Genomic DNA, 26,513 nt, shown 5'->3' on the forward strand with positions numbered 1-26,513 from the left:
TTAGGAGATGAGTTATAAGAAAGCCAGTGGTGGGCTTTAAATGTGGCAAGAGATGATCTTAGAGAAAATCAATAGCCCACACTAGCCAACATCTAGTAGTTCAAGCAATACATTTTCCATAGTAACTCGCCCTTGATTTTGTTGTTTTCTTGTAGTCTGGATTCATATACCAGGGGTGCCAAAAAAACGTATACAAGTGGACACTTTGGTCAATGTTGCTCAAGCAGTAGTTCACTGTAATCAGAAGTGTCTGGACGCTGATGGTAACCACTTTGAGCACCTCTTGTAATTGTAGACGTCAAATGTATGACTTGTATTCATCTTTTGTTATCGATATATATTGAGTATTACACTTTTAATACAGTTTTCCTTTCTTAAAATGTGTGTACATTTTTTGGCACCCTCTGTATATATAAATAAAATTATAATTATACATATATAATGATATAATTATATATAATGTCTAATTGTCTTTAACTTACGGTAATTTCCTTGTATCATTGTTATATTGGCCGCAAAATTTCTTTAAAAAAAAGACCTCAAAGAATGGTGTGCTACAGATGAAAACTCTGTTTGAACTGTACTTGGATGTCTGCAGTAAATTTATTCCAGCAAGGAGCTTGTAAAAATAGTCTCCCTGGAGTCAACCTTCTCACAGGTGAGCCTTGGAAAACTGTGACATAAAATCAGACTTCTTCAGCTCGCGGGCGGTCTTTAAGGGTCTATGACTGACTCCAGACTAGGGCCAGCTGCTGACCTACAGGGCAGTGCTCGGGGCGGAGTCTGGGCCGGGAGCGCGCTCGGACCCGCGCCCTTTCCCGCGGTCCGGACGCTGGGGAAGTGAGTCTTTGTATAGTCAGGGTTTCTGCTGGGCAGGGCCAGCTGTTAATCCTCCAGGCGGACACCGGGGCGGTGGGAAGATGTGGCATATAGGTGGCGTCGGCTGGTGAGAAACACCTAGCACAGGTGAAAGGGTGGCGGCGAGAGGGAGTTCCCACCTGTTGCGTTCTTAAAGAAATGAAGACTTAAGAAAATACTAAGGAGGGGCCGATCGGTGTCTTTCCGACGCTCCTGGAGCCCCACCCTCGGCCAAAGGAAAAGCCCCTTGACGCTTCAGAGAAACCTAGAAGAAAAGCGTCTCTTTCTGCGCTCCACCTCCTCGGCCTCGCACTCCTGCTGCGCCGCCAGCCCAGCCAGCACCCTGGCCCCGGCCCTTCGCCCGGCCAAACCCTCCCACCCCGGCCTCCGGTGCCTCGGCCGGCGACCTGCCCCGAGTACTCCCATGGCGGCAATCCCAGTCACACGTTTCCGGAGCGGAGCCCTCTGTCGGCAGCTCCTGCTGACCCTCACGGTGAGTGGCTACCCGGGCCACCGGCTCTCGGGAGGGGGCTCCGATGGATTGGGGAGAAAGGGGAACACTTTGGAAGCAGGGGTAGGTGGGGGTGGCGGGCAAAGCGGGTGTTAATTGGCCTTGGGCTGGCTAAAAAATGGAGTTGTTTGGGGTGGGGGAGGGCACACAGAATGGGGATGGCGACCTGAGCGTGATCCCTAAGGGGAGGAGAAGGTGTCTCCGGTAGATATGATCAGCGCAGGCAGGTAGCAACGGAGTTACGAGCTGCAAACGCCCATCCGAAAGCGTGGCCTTTGGGTACGAGCACGAAGCGGCGCGCGCTGCTTCTGGGCGCCTCTCGCTCTTCCCCCAAAAGGTGCGGGTGCAGGCCACGGAAAGGGGGAGCCTCTGGGCGGACGCCACGGAAAGCTAGGTCCTAGGGAAGAGGACTGCGCGCCTTTAGGGGGGATTGGTGTGTGTGGCGGTGGCCTCGATCCTCTGTTCCTACACACCGTAGATGGGCGGGCCCTAGGTGACCTTTTGTATACTTTCCATATTTTTTGTCAACATGTGAGGATACCTTCCCCTTAATTTTGGAGAAAATGATCAGCCAGATCTCTGCTTCCCGGAGGCATCTGGATTCTTCTGTCCCCTGCCTTCCCGCTTCCCTCCCACCTTAAAAAACAAAATAGCGAAAACCCTTCCCACCCTGAGCTGGGAGTGGGAGGGGTGGCCTTATTTGGTTACGGACAACCCCGGTGCCTGGCAGAAAAGACTGGGATCTCATTGGGGGTCCGGGAAGCCCAGGAATCCAGTGTGAGGGAGCAGCCCTTGGGATCAGAGGTTTCCCAGACTGGACTTCCTGGAAGGGGAAAAGTTAAATAGACACGGAGCTAGAGCGTGTTCAGGTCGCTGGAGTCCATTCGCGTTGAGCCTCAGGCGTTGGGGCTCCAGTCAAACCTGAAGGACGAGGGAACGAATCCTGCCGACAGACAGCGGGAAGATTCCTTTGGAGAGTGGTGGAACTGGGGGCTGAAATAGTCGGGTAATTTCCCCTTCTCTACCGCTCTCATTTTACACCGAATTCCGTAAAATTTTAAGTAATGGAATTGTAGTTATTGTTATTATTAGAATGCCTTTTCCAAAGAACCCTGTGGACTTCAAACCCTTAAATCCGCGGGCGCACATTAATAACATGGAAGAGGCTAGGTGCCTTAACATTTTACGGTTGAGGAAATCAAGAATGGAATAAATAACGGTCACAATATGTGTAGTTGATGACAAAGGAGTGAATTTTGGTTAGATTCCTAATAAAGTTGCCACCTCTTTTTACACCATTGGTCATTGTTCTTTGAAGGAATAGAGGTGATGAGGCACAGGGCAATAAATAGTATTGCTTGGTACATCCTTACACAACTTTCTGGGGTGTCATCCTAGATCCTTTTTAGAAGAAAGCTGATGTCAGTGAATAAATAAATTGAATAATCCCCATGATGGGGCCTTCCTTGGCTTCAAAGCGTAATTGACCAGAAGTGGGGTGGAGAGAAAAAGAGCAGGGGCTTGGGCTGAACCCCTCATTCTGTTACATTCAAGCTGGAAGGCATAATGTGAGGCCCTCAAGTTGTTCCCATGATCTTGGGCACAGAATCTCCGCCAGCCTCAGGCGGTTGTTGTGGTTGTGAGCCTCAAGCGTGATAGATGTGAAAAGACTATTTAGGTAGAAGATAGTATTAAATAAGAATGACTTTTGGGGACGACCTTTACGTTTCCTGTTCCTGGTACACCCAAGTTATCCTTCACCATTTCCACAAATCAGCTTCTCCCCACTTCCTAAAATTGCCTCACCCCACACACACGGCTGTCTTCACCACTTGGACTCTGGCTTCTGTTTAAGCACCTAATGCAGCTTCCCTCTAAGATCATCAGGCATCTTCATTGTTAAATCCGAATCATTCCTTAAAAAATTCCACCTTGCAGATTGCACCTGTATTCCTGAAATTCACCCTCGACCTCTGCCCCTTTTTTTTACATTCCTGATCACTCAGAATCAGACTCCCTATTCTAGGTCATCCCTAAAATACCATACAGGTGCCTACATATGTTAAATTTATTTTGCTAGTTCTGATATCTTCGTTGAACAATAGGCCTTTGTAAGCCTCTACTTAACTATGATGTGTGACACAGCATTTGTTATCTTTCCAAACAATGTTGCTTTTCTTCTAGTGTCCTATATTTCAATAAATGCCACTACAATACACCTTGTTCCTCAAGTAAAAAATCTGGAAGCTGTTTTTCCTTCCTCCCTGTTTCCCTCCCCTAAATTCATCTTTAAGTCCCATTAAATCTACATTCAGAATTATCTCATGGATATCTTTACTTTTATCCATTACCTCTGCTATTACTTTTTGCTATTACAAATGATGTCACAATGAATTAACTTATATATATGTTATTTCATATATGGGCAGGTGTATCAATAGAACAAATTACCAGAAATGGGATTGGCACATAAAAGTGTAAATGACTCTATAATTTTGGTAGACATTTCCAGCTCCCTTTCCCCTCCATAAAGTTTGCGTGTGACTAGATAGAAAGCTATTTTATTATAGATGACATATCACATCATTGAGGATATATATACCAGGGGTGCCCAAAAAATATATGCACATGACTTGTATTCATCTTTTGTTATTGGTACATATTAAACGTTACAATTTTAATACAGTTTTTTCCTTTCTTAAAATGTGTATACTTTTTTTGGCACACACACGTATACTATATTATACTATACTATGTATGAGACTGCAGTACTTGATCTAAGCAGTCATTTGGCAAAAGGTAAAGTTGAATCCATGCCTCATGCAGAACACCACAGAAAACTCCAAACAGATGAAAGATTTAAATAATTACACACGATACCATACAGATAGTAGGTGAAAGCATGGTGAATTTCTATTTGGGGTCAAGAAGGTCAATTTATAACTCAGATTTCAAAAGCCACTTATTAAAATTGATAAAATCAATTATTTTAAATCACATACAAACACTTGTCCATGGCAGAAAACCAGATCAAATCAAACAAAAAATCATAACCAAAGTCAAAGGTAACTGATGAAGTTGGAAAAACTATTTGCAGATCACATTTTAAAAGGCTAATCTAATATATAAAGAGCTCTTGGTAAATCAAGAAGTCTAATATGAACATGGGCATGAAAAATTCCCATAAAGTAATAAAAATGGCTCATAAAAATGTCAGCCTCATTCAAAATAAGAAAAGATTAATTTAAAACTGCACTGAAATGTCATTTGTTATTTGGGAAACATCCAAAGTTTAACAATATACTATGTTGGCAATGTGAAGAAACAGAAAATCTCATAGATTGTTGGTGAGTGTAATAAAGTTACATTTATGGACTATCTATAGTTATATCAAATGCAGATAGAAACTTTTATTTCTTCCTTTCCAATTTGTGTGCATCGAATATTTTTGTTTTTCATGTTAATATTTCATTGTTTTAATTATTGAGACTTCATAGGATCTTTTAATACATGCTAGAGCTAATATCTTTCCATTACTTTTCTTTCATAATTTTCCTGTCTATTCTTAATTATTTGTTTTTCCTTATGACCTTTTAAATTAGCTTGTCTAGTTCCAGAAAAAAATATTGCTGGGATTTTTATTGGATCATAAAATTTATCATTTAACTTAATGCAAATTGATACATTTGTGTTGTTGATTTTTTTCTCCAAAATAATAATGTATTTTTCTTTTTTTCAAGTCTATTTTTGTGTTCTTTAGAACGTCTTCAGATTTTTCTCAAATAGGCTTTCCATGTTTCTTGTTAAGTTTACTCCTTGGCATTCTAACTTTTTATTGTTTTTGCAATGATTTCTTCTCTTCCATTGTATTATTTAACTGGTTTTATTTATATACATGAAGACTAATTACTTTTGTATTTTAATAGTTATTGCTGCTCCTTTACTGAGACCCTATTACTGTTTTATAGTAATTTATCAGTTGATTTGCTTGGGTTTTCCAGGCAAATAGTCATACCAAATGCAAATAGAGGTTTTTTGTTTGTTTGTTTGTTTGTTTTTGCCTTTTCCTTTCTATTTCATATGCCACTTGATATCTTCCTCTTGCGTGACATACGTTAATGCAATGTTAACTATAAATAATGATCTTGGAAAGCCTGTATTGCTTCTGAGTTTTGTGGGGTTATCACTAGTGCTTTCCTATTGGTGTGATTATAATATAATACAAAAATCGTATTGAGGAAGTACTTACTAATTCCTATTGGAGGGGTGACTTTTTAAAAATTTGTAATCTAAGAATGGTTATTGAATTTGGTCAAATATCTTACAGCATCTGTGGTGGTGATCACATACCAGACTTCCGTTAAGCTAATTAATGGCTTGAGGTTCCTAGACCAAACTAGTGGTATGAATGTGGATCACGAATCCATCCAATGGCCAGTTTACTACCAGCTCACCCTTACAATGAAGGTTTTGCATTTGGGTCCCAGGTTAATGTGAGACGCTCTTGTCTTCTATCTCAGGCCAGCTGGTACTTTGATTTCACTCTCTATGGAGTCCAAAAAACCAGAGTCAAATCTTTTCAGATTAGAAGTTGTTTCGGTTTACCACTCTATGGCCAAGCTGTATCCTTAGTTCTTGCTTTGCAATTCCTTGTTAAATGTTTTAGGATGATTAAAAAAAATGTATCCATCATTTTCAGTTTTAGTATGGGGGTTTGTCCAAATGACCTAGCTGCCATTATTGGAAATGAAAATTGTTCCCCCATCCATTCTTCACACTGATCAGACATACCTTATTCAAATCGAAAGCTGCTTATGTAATTTATCTGCTTAAAACAAATCTTTAGTTTCTTATTCTCTTGAAGATATAAGATCCATATACTTTGTTAATTCTTTTCACAGTTTGTCTCACATCCCCTTCTCTGAATCCATTTTAAACTTGTGTCCCTCTTGTGCTACAAGCATCAGTTATTCCACATTTCATGTTCAGGTCTGTGTCATCTCTGGGCCTTTGCATATGCTATTCCTGTTTGGGACATATCAGTTCTGCTTCCTCTTGACATGGCCAACGTGTAGTCACTCTTCAGGTGCCATCACCTGGCTCTTATATGAAGCTAGTTCCCCCCACTCTCTCATAGCACCCTGTACTTCCCTATCATAGCATTTATCCTATTTTACTGAAATTACAAATATACCTTACTCTTAAATGGAGTGTTGGTGGCGATCATGTTTACTGCTATGTGTCCGATACATAGTCAAGATTCAATAAATGTTTGTTGAATGCATAAATGAGTGGATGTCCACGACACCGTTATCCAAAGTATTGTCTTAATTCAGCCATTTCTCACCATTTTTGCCTTCGTCCAAGTCATCATTTTCTCTCTAAGATTCCTCTTGTACCTTCCAAATTGGTCTCCTTGCTTCCACTCTTACTGTCTATAGTCTATTGTCACATAACCACTAGAATGATTCCATGTATGTGCTCTCCAGATTATGCCACTGTGCAGCTTCTAATCCTGCTGTTGCTTCTCTTTGCACTCAGAATAAAATCTGTACTCCTTGCTATGGCCTTTTAGACCCTGTGTGATATGCCCCTGATTGTTTCTCTTTCATATCATTTCCTATCACTCTTCCCTCACTGTACTCTACTTCTAGACCTCAGTTTTGTTCCTCCAAGACACCAGGTGAAATCTCTTTCCAGGGCTCTTTTTCTGGTTTTGCTTCACCTGGAAGACTCTTCCCATTAATGAACTGGTTTGCTTCCTCATTTCATTCAAGCTTCTGGTCTTCCTTTTGTCGCTATCTCTCCTGCTTTATTTTTCTCAGAACATTTATCTCTTGGTATTATGTGACCTTTGTGCATTTGTGGATTAGTTTTTTTTCTCTTGTTATAATGTCATCACTGTGAGACCAAGGGCTTTGTTTTTTCACTGCTGTAGCCTTTGAACCTGCCTAGCTTCTGGTAAACAACCCATAAATGTTGGTGGAATGAATAAGTGAATGTATGCCTTCAGTCACCTTGAGCTGGAATCCTCAGTCATCTGACTCTACTCCTATTCTCTCTCAATTATGCAACCAGTGACCATTCCTCTCGTCTTTTAATCCGGTTCAAATACACTCTCTTTATTGTATCCATCCCTAATTTCTAAGGGAAATATAATCTGTGCTTTACCTGATCCTTCATGTGTAATTTAAATTGGATAATTAAAGGTTCTTTAATGTGTATTGGAAGTAAAAATTTTTATCCAAATTTTGCTGATTTTAATTTATGTTTATAGATTTTACAAGCAACAGTGAAAATTCTAGTTTAATTTATCTTGCATTAGATCAAACTATAGAAAAATATTGTGAATCTCAGAAGCAACCATTGTAAAGTTTCAGAAAGAACGGAATTAAATTTCAGTGTGTTCAAATATATATTGCATTGGAATTGGTTCACCATAAACCACTAACTCATTTAAAAAATTTAAGTGAAACATTTTCTAAAATGGCCTTAATTCTCATTTATGAGAAGATACACTTTCACAATAAGTTTGTATTTCAAAGTTATGTGCTTGTTCCTGTGAGGTCGTACGTAAATCCTCTCCAGATCACTCCACGACAATGAGTTAGTTAATGCTACTCTTTAAAAACACTGAGATTTTATTTAGGATATTATTGATTGTGTACCATAGTTCATTTAGACAATTGACAATTAATTGAAATACTTTGCTGGCTCATTCATTTGGTTTTGTTTCTCTTTCCGATGTACATACCTGTGCTGCCTTCCTAATAGTTTTCAGCACTCTTATGTAGGTTGTCATTGTTTCCTCAATATACTCACTAAGTTAGTGAAATTATTATTAACTTTATTTTACAGAACAGGAAACAAAGCCCAAGAGGGTACGGAATTCTTTGAATTTACATGCTTTGTGAACGAGTGAGCCATGACTCTTAGTTTATTATTTTATTTTTCCCCTCAACATAATTTTTTCCGATTTCTTACTCCAGTGTATGTTTTTTATGTTATTGTTTTAATTATAAAAACTGATTTATAATTATACAAATTTATAATTTATATAAACTATATATACATTAAAAGGATCTTTTTTATGCATAATATTGATTTGATTTTTTAGATCTTAGTGTTTTCCTGTGATGCTTGCAAAAAAGTGACACTACATGTTCCCTCCAAACTAGATGCTGAGAAATTTGTTGGTAGAGGTAAGAAACTGCCAAAATATGTAAAGTTCTAACTTAGTATGATCTTGTAAAATTAGTGTAACTTTTAGAAGGATAATTGTATTGGAACTAAGAGTTAGAACTCATGTAGTACAATATCATTTGTAATGCATATGGTGTCATTCCAATGAAAGGAATATTGTTATTTATTGAAAAACATGATTATATGAAGTAGATAAAATTTTAGTTTGAGTAATAAAAGTATTAACATTTACGCTAGTTGAAGGATATGGTTTATGTTATAACATGCTTTTATGAAATTGAGAAATAGTATTGAAACTATTTCTTGAATTTAATGATATTGCTTTCAGATTTTTATCCTAAAACATTTTGGCATCTGATTAACATTGACATTCATGTGTTGTTTTTTCAGCAATTAATTTTTTTGCATAACTGCTTAGACCAGTGAGAATACAGAATATGATGATTATTCAATAATAGATGTAAAGAGTTCAGTAATATTTTAATTGAATAACTGCCAATTTTAATCCTCTAGATTCTGTTTAACTTACATCAAATGTATTTTTATGTTACTCAATAGCTAATTACAGTTAATAAAGAAAAACGTTTTTTGTTGTTGGTTTAAATATTTAGATAGTGGGATTTACATGCCTTTATTTCAAGACAAATATCTCTTTTTGAAAAGGATGTGAAATAGGTATTAGAAGTGATATATGCGTTTAGCAGAACTTAATTAACCATAGAGTTCATATGTTCTTTAAAAAATGAAAAATTTGCAAGTGTCAGTGTAGTTAATTTAAGTTTCTTGCGTCCCTCCAAATGTATAGATTACTGTTAAAACTATATATTGTTATGTTTTACCTTGTACATGATTGCTGTATGTATTTTTTACAGTTAATCTGAAGGAGTGCTTTGAATCTGCAAATTTAGTTCATTCAAGTGATCCTGATTTCCAAATTTTAGAAGATGGATCAGTCTATACAACAAATGCTGTCCTTTTGTCCTCAGAGAAGAGAAATTTTACCATATCTCTTTCCAACAGTGAGAACTGGAAAGAGAAGAAAATACTTGTCCTTTTAGAGCATCAAACAAAGGTATGCTAACTATAAAATGAAGCATAATAAAGTACTTTCTTCAGGTGTAACTAACATTGCCAGGGAAGATGTGGAATCAGGAAGGATATGGGATAATTTAGCTTGAAGAAGAATAAAAACCATGACACAGTTTAACAGTGTTCAAATGGGAAATTGTGCAACGTAAGTTAATTCGAGGTTGTAATTCCTTTTCATTTGGGACATAAAAGGAGAAATTGGGATATGCTACAGCGTGAGAGCTTGAACTTAGACAGAAAGACACATTTCTTGATCTTTACTGTAGAATAGATTTTCAAAAATGTGTTGAACCTCTATCTCTGGAGGCCTCATGTTATCTTAGCGTAATTTGTAGTCTTGGAAAGTAGAGGACTATTTTCTATTGAGGTTTGGACCTCATGCATGCTTATTATATTGTGACACCCAAGATCAAAATGACTTCTCTTCAACCATTGGCTCACTGCAGCAGTTTGAGAGTTGTCACCATGTTTCTCTCCTCATTCTGACACAGATCTCTCTGTTGGTTCCCTGGCTCTTCCTAGTTGTTGGTGAGTGGAAGGTGCTTATACTAAACTTAGAAGGGCACATGCTCTACTTATTTTCTTTGCATTTTCTTCTTCCATTTTTTTGCATGGCAATGTGGCAAAATTATTTATTTATTTAGTTTTCAATTTTGCCTCTAGGCTTCTAGTTTCATCTTTCTTCCATATTCCCGCCAAGTTTTTTTTTTTTTTTTTTCCCAAGAGAATTGCTGTGATAATGGTTAGGGCAGTTATTTCTTCATTATCTTTTTGCACTGTTGACGTTTAGTTTGGTTTTTAAGCAGTACTGTGGTCTTACACTTTTCCAACGAATCCTCATGAGAGGAGAAGGATGTATCATAGTTCTAATGTTTGAGGATAAAGTAGTTACTGACTTTACTATTTCTTTCTGTCTTTTAAATTGAGGTACAACAGCAAAGTCATTCTAAAGAAAAGGTTCTAAGACGTGCCAAGAGAAGATGGGCTCCGATTCCTTGTTCAATGGTAGAGAATTCCTTGGGTCCTTTCCCACTTTTTCTTCAACAGGTACAATTTACTTTCTTTCCACTATGAAAGTCTATGGTTTCCATCTTTTTTTTTTTTTTTCTTTTTAATTTGGACAATGAACGGTGTATGAATATATGAATGAATATGTGTGTCATATTTTAATATATGGATATGAATATATCTCTTTATACCTACATAAACTTTTCTGCAGTTTTAGTCATGCAAAAGCCATTTATAAAACTGTAAAACCCATCTAGCACTCTCAAACACGTGATTTCTTAATGAACTTTTATATCAACAAGGGTATCACAGAGCCTCGGTATAATCTAGAAGACCCCAAAACATCTTCAATAATAAAGCATGAAATTGCTGATAAAAGGCCAAAAGCCATGAATGGGAAAGACATATACACCTGTCTATTGCTTATCCCCAAGTCCACTGCTTAAATCAGACTGGATCCACATTTTCTATCTCACTTTACTTTAGTGGAAACCCTAGCAAATCATTTTGCCATCTTTCACTGTCAGTGGTCTCTACCATTCAGTCTATAAATTGGGTTTGTTTTCCCTCAGTTCTTGAAAGGGTGAGAGAGGATCCTCCTTTATATCTTGCTCCCAAATTTAATGCAGCTGAGAGAATAACATATTAAAGTTGAGAAAGAAATTGTTAGAAAATAATTCTGTTACATCCTGATGCATAGTCAAGATCTTACAAAGAGGTTGAAAATAACTTGGAAAAAATTTGCATTGTGAATCAGGTACCAGAGTATCACACTTGCCAGGATATTATGCCATTTCTGTTCTCATCCATTCCCCCACCCCACTAAGCTCCTATAATAAAGAAGATGCTGACAGATAACAAAAACTAATTAAGGAAAGCATTTTCCAAGTTTTTGCCCTGCAGACAGAACACTTTAAATGTAGGGTCTCAAATATTGTATCACATAAAATAAAAATTCACGTTTTAAAAAAAAAAATGACAATAAGATAAATTTTCATGCTCAGCATACTTTTTTTCCTAAGACAGTACAAGTCTTAGATGTCTGGTCCATGCAAGTACCATTTAACCCTTAAAGTATTCCTTAGTTATTCTGGAAAATTAAGATGTAAAGAAGGTGGTTAGTTATTTCAATAAACATGGCAATGTGATTGCATAACAATATAGATGAAAGTTTTGCTGAAATAAAATTTTGTCTCATGTATATAATATCTACCTTCTAGGTTCAATCTGATACAGCGCAAAACTACACTATATACTATTCTATAAGAGGGCCTGGAGTTGACCGAGAACCCATGAATTTATTTTATGTAGAGAGGGATTCTGGAAACCTGTATTGTACTCGTCCTGTAGATCGTGAGCAGTATGACTCTTTTGAGGTAAAGTTTATGTATTATGCTAGTAATTATTAATCTTGGCTACTTTGTCTCTGATTCTTATTTACCCATTTCTGTTTTCTGAGTTTGTCAGCTATGCTCTTGCAATATCTGACAGCTTAGTCTTGGTTTGAAGCAAAAATAATTTTTATAGAATAAATAGCTTTAGATTCTGTTAGAAAGTATGGGCATTATAGTTTTAGTTTTTGTTTATTTGTTTTTCCCAAAAGAAAAAAATGGGTCCCACTTTGAAAAACAGTTATTTAGTTGGCAGAAAAGATCTGTGAAACTCTTTATGGTACAGAGAGAGATGCCATAGGAGGTAAGTGAAATTTAGAAGTTAGACTTCAATACCTTTGCAATGGGAGAGGGTTAACTTGTGAGCAAGTAAGGAGTATAGACAATGGTTAACTAAGATTAGTTAGTCTTTTCTTCATCTGCGTACTTCCCATGGTAGTATGAGAGTTAATGATGTAAGAATTTAACCTAATGTATTGATTTCCCAACAGGTCATTTTGCTCACCTCAATTTTAATTAGTTCACATCTATTTTGGAATAGTTAATTATTCATCAGTAGACCAAATGAACTGAATGGACATGCAAACTTTGAATTAAATATTTAGAGTTAGAATTGCCACAACATGGCCCTTTAAAGACCTGTGTTGTTCTGCTCTTTCTATAATAGCTGTTACGAGAAAAACAAATTGAATTTAATACTATGAAATCCAAAGAAATAAATTATATCCCCACACAATTCACAGCCATTCACTTGTCCTATTTCTGACAAGATTTTATTGGGGAAAGGGAAGAGGACGTTATTGGGGAACAGTGTGTACTTTCAGGTCTTTTTCCAAGTCAAGTTGTTGCCCTTTCAATCTTAGTTGTGGAGGGCGCAGCTCAGTTCCAGGTCCAGTTGCCATTGTTAGTTGCAGGGGGCATAGCCCACCATCCCTTGCGGGAGTCGAACCAGCAACCTTGTGGTTGAGAGCCCACTTGCCCATGTGGGAATCGAACCGGCAGCCTTCGGCGTTAGGAGCACGGAGCTCCAACCTCCTGAGACACCGGGCTGACCCTGATTTCCCTTTTTTAATTTAAAAAAAAATTGTATGAAGACACTTATCTCAATCTAACCATCAGTATATCTAAAATCCTAATTAGTAAAAAAGAAAATATCTCAATTAACTGCACATGGGAAATTTGGAATTTTAAGAATCCTAAGTTAAAAAAGATGCAGAAAGCTGTATTTAAAATCTATGCACCTGAAACTTTGAAACAAAACAAAATGCTCCTGAGGACTGTTTTGGGAAAATAATAATAAAAACCATTACACTCATGAACAACAATACAGCAATGGTGAGAAAACCAAAATTATCTATGTTATTATATTAGACAAATTGAAACATAAAATAGTGTACTACACCATGAAATTAACCACCTCTTGTGGTATTAAGGTTATGTCTACATCCAAATACAGTACAAATGATAGAACTCATACTGCCATGTTGAGCATTCTGCAAATTAAAGCCAATGCTAGTTTAAACCATATTTTGATAGATTATTTTTGCTTTTCTCCTTATTTTACTCTCTTCACAGCTAGTTGCCTTTGCAACAACTCCAGATGGATATCATCCAGAATTTCCACTGCCCCTCGTAATCAAAATTGAGGATGAAAATGATAACTACCCAGTTTTCACAGAAACAACTTACATTTTTACAGTTGCTGAAGGCAGCAGAGTTGGTGAGTACCCTCTTTAACAACATTTGGCAACTAGATGTTTCAATTCAAAAACTGCGTTTCACTGTGCCATAAAAAGGCAGCATATCCTGCTGGGAAGGAAAAGGAATTTGCCGATCAGGCTGCTCTGGGTGGAGTTTTACTCTGCCTTTCACTAGCTAACTGTGCCAGGTACTATGACCCTGGGCAATTTTCTTAATTTTGGCAAGCCTTATTTTCCTTATCTGTAACGTGGGATATCAATATGCAAGATTGTCATGAAGATTAAATGAAGCATAATAAACATGGAATGCCAAACACAGTGCCTGAAAAATAGGAGTTACTCAGTAAATGTTACTTCGCCTTCCTGTGTGAGATAAAATAAATACTTTTTAAGAGAACCAACTCTAAAAAGAATAAGCCATTGAGCAACTGAAATCTTAGACTTGAAGAGATCTACTGATGTTCTACAATGATTAAATGATTGATAATATTCTGGGCATGGTCATAAAGGTCATGGAGATTAATACAAATGTTTTCTCAATCTTGTGAAAATGGACCATTTTAGCTAGAAGGCAGAATGCAGTTTTTGAGTCTTCCTCCAGAGAGAGCTAACTAACCCAAGAATTTTCAGAGAAAACTGACCCATATGATCAATTTAAGTATAAGCTTACAACTAGAAAAAGGTTACAAACTAATTAGAATTCTTTAGTCTAGAAATACAAAGACAGAAGGATTTTATCAGTGTTTATAAAATTATACATTAAACACAGTAAATATGGAAATGGCCACCAAATTCCAAAATGTTAGACTGCTGGGATATTTAAAAGGAAGTGATACTTCGTGTAGAAATCTACAAATTTATAAAAGCTATTATAAAGTTAAAAAGCTATTATAAAAGCTGATATGTAATTAAGTGGTCCCAAACATTTTTGAGGTAGATGGAGAGAAATGAAATAAAGAGAAAGTTGAAAATGGAAAAGTTTTGGAAATTAAAGAGGATTTTTCAATATGTAGGTTCTACCGTGGGACAGGTATGTGCAACTGACAAAGATGAACCTGACACATTGCACACACGCCTGAAGTACTCCATCCTCCAGCAGTTGCCAGCGTCACCCACCCTGTTTGCTATGCATCCAACTACAGGCGTGATCACCACGACATCATCTCAGCTAGACAGAGAGGTAACATAAATGTTAACAAAACTTGGTTGACACATGCTTACTTAATAGTAGCTGTATATCACCTATAAATGTGTTTTTGAAAAGCATATTATAAATCTAATTTTAGAAAAATTACCATTTTAAGTACTTTGATGAACCATGCAGTGCACTAATTGTGAACCTCTAATTCGTTCTCTGTTGAATTATGTTTTATAAAAACAGTTTTCTTAATATAAACATATTTATAGTATTAAAAACAAGTACCAAATATGAAAAGTGAAACTTGTGGAATTGTGGGAATTTTCTATCTATAGATACCAGTGCTTTTTCTGTCTGCATCATGTCATCCTCAGTAAGTTCATCTACATTCCTCCCCTTGTATAGAGTAAGAGTCTATATCTCTCTAGGCTCTGGCTTACCAATTTCAATTGACTGCTAGAAATATGTATTTGAATGTTTCACAGGTACCTAAGATGCAGGAGATCTAAAATTGAACTCTTCTTTCCTTCTAAACATACTCTCTTCCCATGTTTTCTAGTCAAAATTACATTAATGCATTCTTTTCTTATTAATAAATTTTCAATTGCGACCTTGAATTCATATTCTCCAAATTGTATTTGACGTCTCCTTTGTCCCTTAGATCAAATCACTTTCCAAAGCATGTTGATATTACCTCCCAAATTATTTTACTTTTATATTCTGTACATTTCCATTACAACTATCCTAGTTTAGTAATTTATTCACTTTGTTATTACCTTCTCCACCAAGCATTTATTCATCTGAATTCTTATAACAGTTTATCTGTAAGGCCTACTTACTACATTTATAATTTTTAATCTTAAAATATGATAAAACATGTTTATCAGATATTTTTTTGATTCCTAAAACTTCACATGAGATTCATTTCCCCTTCTCTCTCTCTCATGGAATAGAGCAGTGGTCTTCAAATGTTCTAATCTCAAGATCCCTTTACATTCTAAAATATTATTGAGGATTTCAAAGATCCTATGTTTATGTGGGTTGTATTTATCAATATTTACTCCATTAGTTTTTAAAACATAAAGGTTTAAAATATACATTTAGTTACCTATTTAAAATGATAATAAATATATTACACGTTAACATACATGAAATTTTTTATAAAATATAATTACATTTTCCAAAACAATAAATAATTAAGTGAGAAGAGTGACATTATGCATTTTTCCAAATCTCTTTAATACCTGTCTTTATACAAGGCAGATGGATGCTCGTGTCTGCTTCTGGATTCAGTCTGTTATAATTTGTAGTCTTATATATAAAGAAAATCCAACATGATAAGAAATTATAAAAGAGGAGTATTTTAATAGTAATTTCAGATCATTGTGGATATTCTTCTTTGATACTACACCAAAACTTGACAGGTGGTAGTTTCCTAAATGTTTTTTGCAATGTGCACTTTGAAGCTTCATCGATGAATTTTTATACTTTGTTACATTAAAACCCATTGGTCTATCTTGTATTATGTCTGCATACCTTGTTTCCTCCAAAATAAGGCCTAACCAGACCATCAGCTCTAATGCGTCTTTTGGAGCAAAAATTAATGTAAGATCCGGTCTTATTTTAATATTATATAAGACCCGGTCTTATATTAATTTTTGCTCCAAAAGACTCATTAGAGCTAATGGTCTGGCCAGGTATTATTTTCGGGGAAACAAGGTAGTTTACCCATGTATGATTTTGTTACATGCTTTAGTCATTTGGAAAATACTGGTTTGCTACGTTATGCTGGTCTTCCAAATGTTAACATATGTCATTAAACAATATTGAAAACATCACCTCCTTACCTCCATTAATATCACAGTGGTTGATAAAAGTTTTCTAGAATTCTCATTTTTGCTTAAGCACTCCAATTTGTTATTGGCAACGAATAATTTTTTTCCTTGAAGTGATATATTCACTTTGTTTGACAAAATGTCTTCCAAATATACTAATGTGAAAAACCGTAGGTGTTATTTTATGTAAAAATGGCATTCTATAAAAAAATAAACAAATCAGCAGTCATATCAGTTCATAATTCAATCACACAAGTACTTTTTCATGTGAGAAATGCCATGCTATGTTATGCTGCAGAAGTGCTGCATGCATATCTCCCATTTTTTCATTTGGCCTATGGGTTGAAATTTAATAAAATTAATCGTTTTTTTACTGCATCTTTAAGGAAATTTTCAAGTGGAACTAGCACTTGTGTTATTATTTATAAATTCATTTATTTTTATTGTATGTGCCAGTGAAGGATACAAAATCATTTGCTGGATAATTGAATGGATGAATGAGTGTTACAGTTTTACATATTATACAGATTTTTTACAGAATTTATGTGCTCAAGAAAAGTCGGTTATAAACCAATTCCTCTTTTATCATCAAATCTTGAATAGGTCCTAGAGGCATTATTGTGTTGTTTATAATCCTTCCATATCTCAATTACTTATGATAAATAAAATCTTTATAAGGAGAAACACATTTTTTTAACTAGTGATAACCCTCCTACAATCTCTGATGAATGGAAAGTCCTAAGAACCAGATTCTATTTTCCATAGAGAGGAAAATTATGACGAGAGCCTTGTTATGCTAACTTAATGATCTTTCTATCAATGTAAATATTTAAAATCTATCCTTTTTACAGGAGGACATTGCACTTATTGTTTTCTTATAAGACTGGTATAAGAGTCACTGCTATGTATTTTTGAACAGAATGTGCTTTGGATAGGAGAGAAAGACTTTGATTTATTACTGGGCAATGCAAAATGCACTATTGCTTTGACCTTTCCTTTCTGTTGAGTAAAGAAACTTAAAGTTAATTGACTCCATATTCTATGAGTAGAAGTTTAAATTTGAGAAACTACTCTGTTTTCATAAGTTAATTGAAAATTACTAACGTGAGGAAACAAAGTCATGATTAAAAATATATATGAGTATGTGTATATTCAAATAATATGATATAGTGTTCACTTTGTAACCAACATCTCTTAATTCAAAAACTGTAATGCCGGTGGGCCAGTGCCAAATTTTCCCATTTTCCAGACCATTCATTCTGTAGCTGGGTCAGGGAGCCTCCACATATTTACTGAATTTCCCAAACGATGAGTTACTCTTGGTCAGACCCACGGGGAGGCTATTTGTAGACCTGTTGGTCTGTATCTAGTGTACATTACTGGTTCCGAATGGGAGTCCTCAGCCGTTCAAAGATGTAAATACTTCTAAAACCTCTTTTTAATACTATTCTACAGCATTTCAGAAGAATTCACTGTTAATTCAAGAACCACAGTTAGCCCATGAAGTGATCTGGTCCCTTTGGCTTTGAACTGAGTCATAGGCTTATATCTGCAGCATCTGTAACTAAAACGTGATTCGATCCTGGGTCTATCGATTTTCTACTTTTTACATATTCACAAGGAGCATGGATCAAAAACGATAAATCCATTTTTCTTACAATGATGAAATTTAGCTGTAGTCTGTGGGTTAATTTCTCTGTTTCAAAACAGCAAAGAAATGTCCTTTAAATTTTGTCTCTTTCTTCATGCAACCCCTGCCCTAAACCTTGTTATTCATTCTAAGAAGTAAATTTATTTCTGTGAAGTCCAAGACCTGACACAATTTCAGTCTTCCAGAAAATTGCTTCACTTACTCTCAAGCAAAACGAAAACAAAAACAAAACAACATTCCATTAAACTCTGTACTACCAGTTTTTTGGGGAAGTAACTAGGATAGAAGAGAAAAAAGGGGGGGAGGAGAGTGTAATGTCAATAAGCTTTCTATTTTCTTGTCTTTCCTCTCTTAAAAATGTTTTATAAAATTTGACCCATGTTTTCTACCCCAAATCAGATAGAAATAATTTTATTCATCTCCGGAGGGTAGGATAAGCTGTCCCAATATTAATGGAATGGTAAATAACTGTTGGTTAGTGTATGGACCCCCTCAAGTGTTAACCTCGAAACAACTTCATTAAATCCTTTCTGAAATGGTTATCAGGACCTATGATATTATTAGGTTGGTGCAAAAGTAATTGTGGTTTTTGCGATATTTTTAACATTTTAAACCACAATTACTTGTGTACCAACTTAATATTTGTGTTAAATTTGCCGTTGCAGAACATTTTGTTTGTTTTTGTTGTTGTTGTTTTCTTTTCGTTCTTTTTTTTTTTTTTTTTTGCTGGCTTCACCAATTAAGCAGTCAATTGAAGGCTTGCCCTCCTCCCACCACCACCTCATTTCTGGGTATATATTTGATATTCTCATGACTGTTCCCAATACAGCACTTACATATGTCCAATTTAACTAATTATACACACTAGTTAGCATTGCCAGATATTAAATGTCTTGAACTGATTTTCAACATGCTTGCTTTTGTAGCCACTGAATTATGAAGAAAGACAACAGGTGACCCTGCAAATTGGTGTAGTTAATGAAGCTCCATATTCTAAAGAGTTTAGTTCAAAAGTAGCCATGAGCACGGCAACAGTTATTGTTAATGTAGAAGATCAGGATGAAGGCCCCGAGTGTAGCCCTCCAGTACAAACTGTGCGAATTAAAGAAAATGCACCAGTGAAAACAAAGATTGATGGATACAAAGCATATGACCCAGAAACAAGAAGTAGCAATGGCATCAGGTATTTATAATTTTAACTCTAAATTTACCATGTTTTTAAAATTTGTAACTTATTTTGATACCAGTATTTTAATTTGGCTTAAGATACATTTAGTTATTTTAATTCATCATTATTAACAGGTATAAGAAAATAAATGATCCAAAAGGCTGGGTCACTGTTGATGAAAACACGGGATCAATCACAACTTTCAGAAGCTTGGATAGAGAGGCAGAGTCTATCAAAAATGGTATATATAATGTAACAATCCTTGCATCAGACAAAGGTAAGAACTTTGTTTAAGTCAGCTGTATACATTCTCAAAATGTACTTCTCCCCAGGTGGTATATGCAGTAATTGAGAGGCTGGCTATCATATGTTAACTCATGTGCTTTCTAATAGCAACCTCAGTTTTAGATGTAATTATAAAATAATTTAGTCATAGAACTAGTTGAAACTTTAATAATTTATGAAATTTAAATAATTATTTGAAATTACTTAAAATGTATGCAATTTAAATATTTATTTAGTCATATTAGCTTCAATTTATCTAGTCATAGGTCTTAAAATATTAACTTTGGCAGGGAGATTCATTACAGAGAGAACATACTTATTGCCATATATTGTACTCCTAGAAAACAGTTCTATTTCTTACAGGAAACTAACAATGTGTGTGGGGGTTAGAATTCTGATTAGGGACATTATATAAAAATAAATCATAGCTATGATTAATAGTGTATCATAAAATTACAAAGAAACAGTACAAATCCATATAATCATATAAAATGTAAAATCATGTTCTTTGAGTCCTACAAAATGGAAAGAAATAAGAACACAATGATTATATGAGATCCATTTAGTGCATAAAATATAACTTTACCATTACATACATTTGAACTTTGTGCCCCTTTAAAATAAATACACTAATTACAGTAAACAAATTATTGCACTACAGCTTGCAAAATTAGAATTTAGAAGTTTTAGATATTCCAATTCTTTCTAAATTAATGCATATATTTTTATTTATTTAGCACTGCAGTCAGAATATATTTTAAAATGGAAGAGATCCAAGTTTTTCTTTAATTTTGGGATATTCCCAACAATTATCTCTTTAAATATTTCTCCCCTGCCATTCTACTTATTCTCTTCCTTTAGAGTCTCTATTAGATGAATGTTGCTGTTTTATTTCTACTGGAATTTGAGCTATAATTTCATTATTGTTTAAACAATTACCCTTCTTTCTGTCTTTGAAGATGCTAAATATACATGTTTCGAAAATATCTTGCATGAAGTATATTAATCTTCTGATTGGCAATTTTGTTGGCTTTCCTTCTTAGCATTAATCTTGCTCTCTCTGGAATTTTAATTTTCAGGCGTACATTAAGTGGCAGGTATTTGGTTTGCTTTCTGTTTTTGTTTTTTCCTCTCTCCCAATTTATCCCATCTTAACTAGCAGTCTTATATTTGCTTCCACTTCATCCTTTTCTGTGGCCACCTTTTGGAACCAGTTGTTAACTTGGTGGGCTGTGGCTCCTGACCCATGCTGGTGCTGGAAATATCATAGTTTCTGTTGCCTTCGTCGAGAGTGTGACTACGGGGCTCTGCCTGATCTTCCAGCTTCCGTAGGCCAGCAGCTACATATAAGACACAGCCCCAGACAGTGGATGGCACAGGTTGTTTCAGCTTGTAACCCACCCCTTATTAAGGATGTCCCTTAATAAGGATGTCCAAGGCCTCCTTATTAAGCAGAAAGAATAAACGATTTACAGACAGAATCCTGGATTTGTGTTCAGTTTCGAACATCCTAATTGTATTACTAATTTGAGTGGACCCAAGACCACTTCACCTTTGAATCCCCCATATTTTACAGTGCCCTGTACAAAGTAGTTATTCGGTAAGTCTTTATGGACTACATAGATAAATTCTTTAGGCTGCATCCCAGAATGATTATTTTGGTTTGCAAATGATTTTCTACTTTTGGGTTTTCCCCCCTTCGAACATTTCCATATACTATATTGGTTCTAATCTTCCAAATACACATCTTCTACCTTTTAATTTCCCTGTCCAAAACCTTAAGTGCTTTCTCTGTGTATATTAAACTCCAAGCTCCCTAGGGTCCCTTGACTCTTCTCTGCAATGTCAGCTCCCCCCAGTCTGCGTTCCCCTTCATTATGTCTAGGACACAGATGTGCGTGCTGTGCTTTTCCACCTCCTCAAATTTCCTTGTGCTTTTAAATATACCAAAAATGCCCTTGTCTGCACCCTATTCCTTTCTCCTTTTGAAAATCAGTCAAAACTTACCTCCATGAAAGTTTCCACATCTATTGCAGCTATTTAGTGAATGAATGATAATCTAAATAGCAACTATTATCTGTACAACCCATTTGAAAGTGATAATGTTTTACTTTTAACATTCCCTAAGGACAGAGCCTGTGACTGTGCATGTTAGTCATTTATGTTACAGTGCCTAATAAATATGTAAAAACATTTTTTTCAATGTAAAATTTCCTAGTGAAAGCTCAAAACATTAAAAAATTGAATTTTTGTATCCGATTTTCTAGATGGAAGAACATGTACTGGGATTCTGGGAATTATCCTTGAAGACGTGAACGATAATGGCCCATTAATACTTAGATCAACAGTGATAATCTGCAAAACCGTCATGACCTCCCCAGAGATTGTTGCTTTTGATCCTGATGATGCAATAAATGGCCCACCCTTTCGGTTCAGTTTAGAGAGTGTTTCTGATTCAGAAATAGAGAGAATGTGGAGACTGACAAAACTTAATGGTATGTATTTCTTTTTTTTTTCCTTTGTTCTTTTTTTTTAAATTAAATTTATCGTGTGACAATGGTTGGTAAAATTACATAGATTTCAAGTGTACCATTCTGTAATACATCATCTATATATCTCACTGTGTGCTCACCACCCAGAGTCAGTTCTCCTTCCATCACCATATGTTTTATCTCCAGCTTACCCTCTGGTAACCACCAAACTGTATAAGTCTTTGTATAAGTTTCTGTTTCTTTCTTTGTTAGTCTTGTTCCTTTGTTGCTTTCAGTTTTATATCCCACACATGAGTGAAGTCGTATGGTTCTCAACTTTTTCTGTCTGACTTACTTCACTTAGCATATAATCTCAAGATCCGTCTATGTTGTCACAAATGGCAGTATTTCATCTTTTCTTATGGCAAATGGTATGTATTTGTAAACAATATTTTGTCCTTTTCAACATCAGGACATCTAAAATACTTTTTTCTTTTTTAAACTCAATTTATTGAGATAACATTGGTTAATAATATTATATAAGTTTCGGGTGTACAATTATATATACATCATCTGTATATTGCATTGTGTGCTCACCACCTGAAGTCTAGTCTGCTCCCATCACCATGTATTTGACCCCCTTCATCCTCTTCATCCTCCTCCCACACTAAAATACTTTTTTTTTTGATGAAATATAAGAGTAATTTACCATGTGGGAATCATCAATGAAAAAAGGCAAGTTTCTCAGTTTTAGTGTGGTGGGAAGTGGGTCTCTCTAGGCCTATCTCTAATCAGTCCATTCATGTTTACAGTCTTGTAGCAGTTGTGCCATTGCATTAGGAATATCTATTTGAAGGGAAATTTGATGGCTAGCCTATCACTAGTTATTTATATTCAGGAGAAATCAATGACTTTCTATAATGCTTGGTTTTATTTTCTTTCAGATACAGCAGCACGTCTTTTCTATCAAAATGACCCTCCGTTTGGATCATATACAGTGCCTGTCAGAGTTACAGATAAACATGGCCTGTCCCATGTCACTCCGTTAAATGTTATTGTATGTGACTGTGTTACCGAAGCTGACTGCGCATATCGCGTAGACCCAAGGACAGGTGGTGGTGCACAACTAAAGCTTGGAAAATGGGCCATCCTTGCAATATTGTTGGGCATAGCCTTGCTATTTTGTAAGTCCCTTTATGAACTCAAATAATAGCCTTAAAATAACTTTCAAGATACATTCTTACATCAACACTGTTATCTATAGCTGTTCATTGGTATTTAGCTGTATTTCTATTTAACACACATATTTAATGTGTATGTCGAAAGTGCATTTATAGTTCTAGTGTTACTGAGCATAAACATAAAATTTAACCCAGAAATACAGCAGTTAGCACGTCTTTGTGGCATATAAGGAAGAGTTTTCTGTTGTATGGAAAACTCATAAATCATAAATTGATAACTCCATATTGTTTTATGATGAACTGAAGTAATTTCTCTCATCCTCCAGGTATCTTATTTACCTTAGTCTGTGGGGCTACTGGGGCCAAAAAGCCAAAACCAATTCCTGATGATTTAGCCCAGCAGAACCTTATTGTGTCAAACACTGAAGCACCTGGAGATGACAAAGTGGTGAGTAGTTTGTCTTTTTAAAATAAACATAAAGGATAAATTGGCTTGGCTAACTATAATTATCTTTTCTGAACCAAGTTCTTTTGAAATCAGGTAACTATACACACACACACACACACACACACACACACACACACACACACACACCATGTGCATCGGTCCCATGGAACAAATAAAATGACATGGATTCCCATGGCAATAGATGGCATTTCAATTTAGCCATATAGTGTTATTTAATAGTAAAAAAACTTCAACATGTCATTATTATTTTCTACTTAAATGTTTCATGAGTTCAACTTTAGGCTCAGTCTTTTTTATATATTGAAACTGCTGTTTGTGTTGTAAAAATGTTTCATTTAATTATTCACAGATCATTAGCATAATTGTTTTAATGTTTTCTGGCAACAGCAGTAAAATGACTGCAAGCTTTGATCAGTGTGAGAAGAACTTTATTGGAGTCTTTCAGACTCTAATGTGGATTAAAAAGGAGACTTAGGTCCAATATATGAAACAGCAATGCCAGCAAGTGACTATACTGCTGCAGGTTTGATTTTTAGCCTACTATGTGGATGAGGAACAAGTAAATTCCCCACAAAAAGCATGATCGATGATTAGAGTAGGAAAGATTTAGAAAACAAAAGAATGTTGGCATCTAGGAATGTATTAGAAAAAATAAAACTTAAGAGTTTCCTATAAAAATGCAGCATAGAAAATTAGTGGCCAAAACGCTGGTGTTCTCATTTTCATACTAATTTATTTTTATTTCAATCGCAAGGAGTTATTATTGCAGCTAAGATTTTTGTGGCAACTTTAGTTCTATTATTTTTGTTTCAGAAGAAGGGGAACTAGATTAGGCACTGAATAAAAATACTGATAATTATTTCTGTTTCTGCCCTAGTAGGTGAAGGGAATGAATTTGAACTAAGGGTAGATACATGTGATACAATAGTACTGGAATTCTGATTTTGAGGTTTGAGATGCTGAAATGTTTTGAAGTACGTATTCTAAGAAGTTTTTAAAGAAGGAATATACATTAAGCTTTCTGATTTGTCTCAAAGTGCAGACTACATCGCGTCAAGAATTTGCTTATTGTACTTCATGAAGTACTGGGGTTGCAATAGTTAAGTACTCAGGATTGCTCAGATAGATTTAGTTCTTGCCCTCAAAGAGCTTACCTTCTAGCACAAAAAAATTCCTGTCAGTTTTTGCATGTTTTTTTTTTCTTTCCTTACTTTTTTTCTCCTCTGTATTTCCCTAATGAAAACTGCTTTGTTTCAGTGTTCCGTGAATGGCTTCACAACCCATGCCGTGGGCAGTTCGTCTCAGGGAATGTGTGGCACCATGGGATCGGGAGTGAAAAATACAGGGCAGGAGACCATTGAAATGGTGAGAGGAGGACAGCAGACTTTGGAATCATGCCAGGGGGTCGGCCATCATCACACGCTGGAATTGTGTAAGGGAGGAGGACAGCACACCCTGGATTTCGGCAGGGGAGGACATGTGGAAGTGGACAACGGCAGATGCACTTTATCGGAGTGGCATCATTTCACTCAGCCTCGTCTTGGTGAAGTGAGTTTCCCTACTTGTCCTACAAATCTATTGTGATTGCTTTTCGACTTTCTAAATAATTACAATTTAATGGCCTGACCTTTGTTTTTTATTACTGGTCTACTAATTGGAAAGTTGTTTTCCTGAATTTTGATTTAATTCAGATGTGATGCAGATCTTCTCCTCACATTTTGTTTGATTTTCAGTTCTTACTGAAATAATGTGACATATTTAATTTTTTTTCTCATGACTTTGTGTTCAGGTTTCCCACCTGAGAAGTCATGTCTTAGAAATCAGAAGTGCAATATAAGATAATTCTAGCCTGTGCACTCACTATGCCTGTCTGGAAAGATTTGAGCCCACGTCGATTTGGGTTCAGTGTAATGGATGCACTTCCCTTTAGCCATCACTTTGAAGGGAAAGTAATGATTACTTAAAGTGAACACTTGTATACTTGCTGTCACATGTGTAACTTTTAGAAACATGCTAAGTAGTGAATTTATAGTGTGATTTATGGTACAGATCAATCATGTGCATTTTTTGTATGTAGGAATCCATTAGAGGACACACTCTGATTAAAAATTAAATGAAAGGTAAATCAAAGCCATTATTTTTATGTTAGTAAGTTTTGGTGCTTAAAATAATAATAATAAAATATGTTGTGTTTCTTCCCTTGGCAGAAGGTCCAGCTGTGTAATCAAGATGACAGCCATAAGCATGCTCAAGACTACGTCCTCATGTACAACTACGAAGGAAAGGGCTCGGTGGCTGGCTCTGTGGGCTGTTGCAGTGAGCGGCAGGAAGAAGATGGCCTTGAATTTTTGGATCATTTGGAACCCAAATTTAGGACACTAGCAGAAACATGCATAAGGAGATGAGTGCATTCTAATAAGTCCACAAAAGTCAGTGGCTTTATCACGTAAAGAAAAAACTTAAAAGCCAGAATGTTTGAAAAATAGAAGATGCTGTGTTTGGCGCTTTCCCCCCTTTATTTTGATAGGCTCTCTATAGCGAAATGCACATTTATT

General features: G+C 35.8%; 1 protein-coding gene across 1 annotated transcript; it reads left to right on the forward strand.

Moving 5' to 3' along the window:
- Positions 1-1,144: 1,144 nt before the first annotated feature.
- On the forward strand, positions 1,145-26,513 carry DSC2 (desmocollin 2). The gene is made up of 14 exons (XM_074339732.1): positions 1,145-1,351; positions 8,487-8,571; positions 9,445-9,644; positions 10,589-10,708; positions 11,890-12,045; positions 13,636-13,780; positions 14,774-14,940; positions 19,311-19,567; positions 19,687-19,829; positions 22,105-22,332; positions 23,253-23,492; positions 23,816-23,937; positions 25,216-25,506; positions 26,166-26,513. Exons 1-14 carry the CDS (start codon positions 1,283-1,285, stop codon positions 26,361-26,363), a joined length of 2,421 nt encoding a protein of 806 aa, XP_074195833.1. The 5' UTR covers positions 1,145-1,282; the 3' UTR covers positions 26,364-26,513.

Source organism: Rhinolophus sinicus, linkage group LG09 (assembly GCF_036562045.2).
Source record: "Rhinolophus sinicus isolate RSC01 linkage group LG09, ASM3656204v1, whole genome shotgun sequence".
Classification (NCBI taxonomy): Eukaryota; Metazoa; Chordata; class Mammalia; order Chiroptera; family Rhinolophidae; genus Rhinolophus; species Rhinolophus sinicus.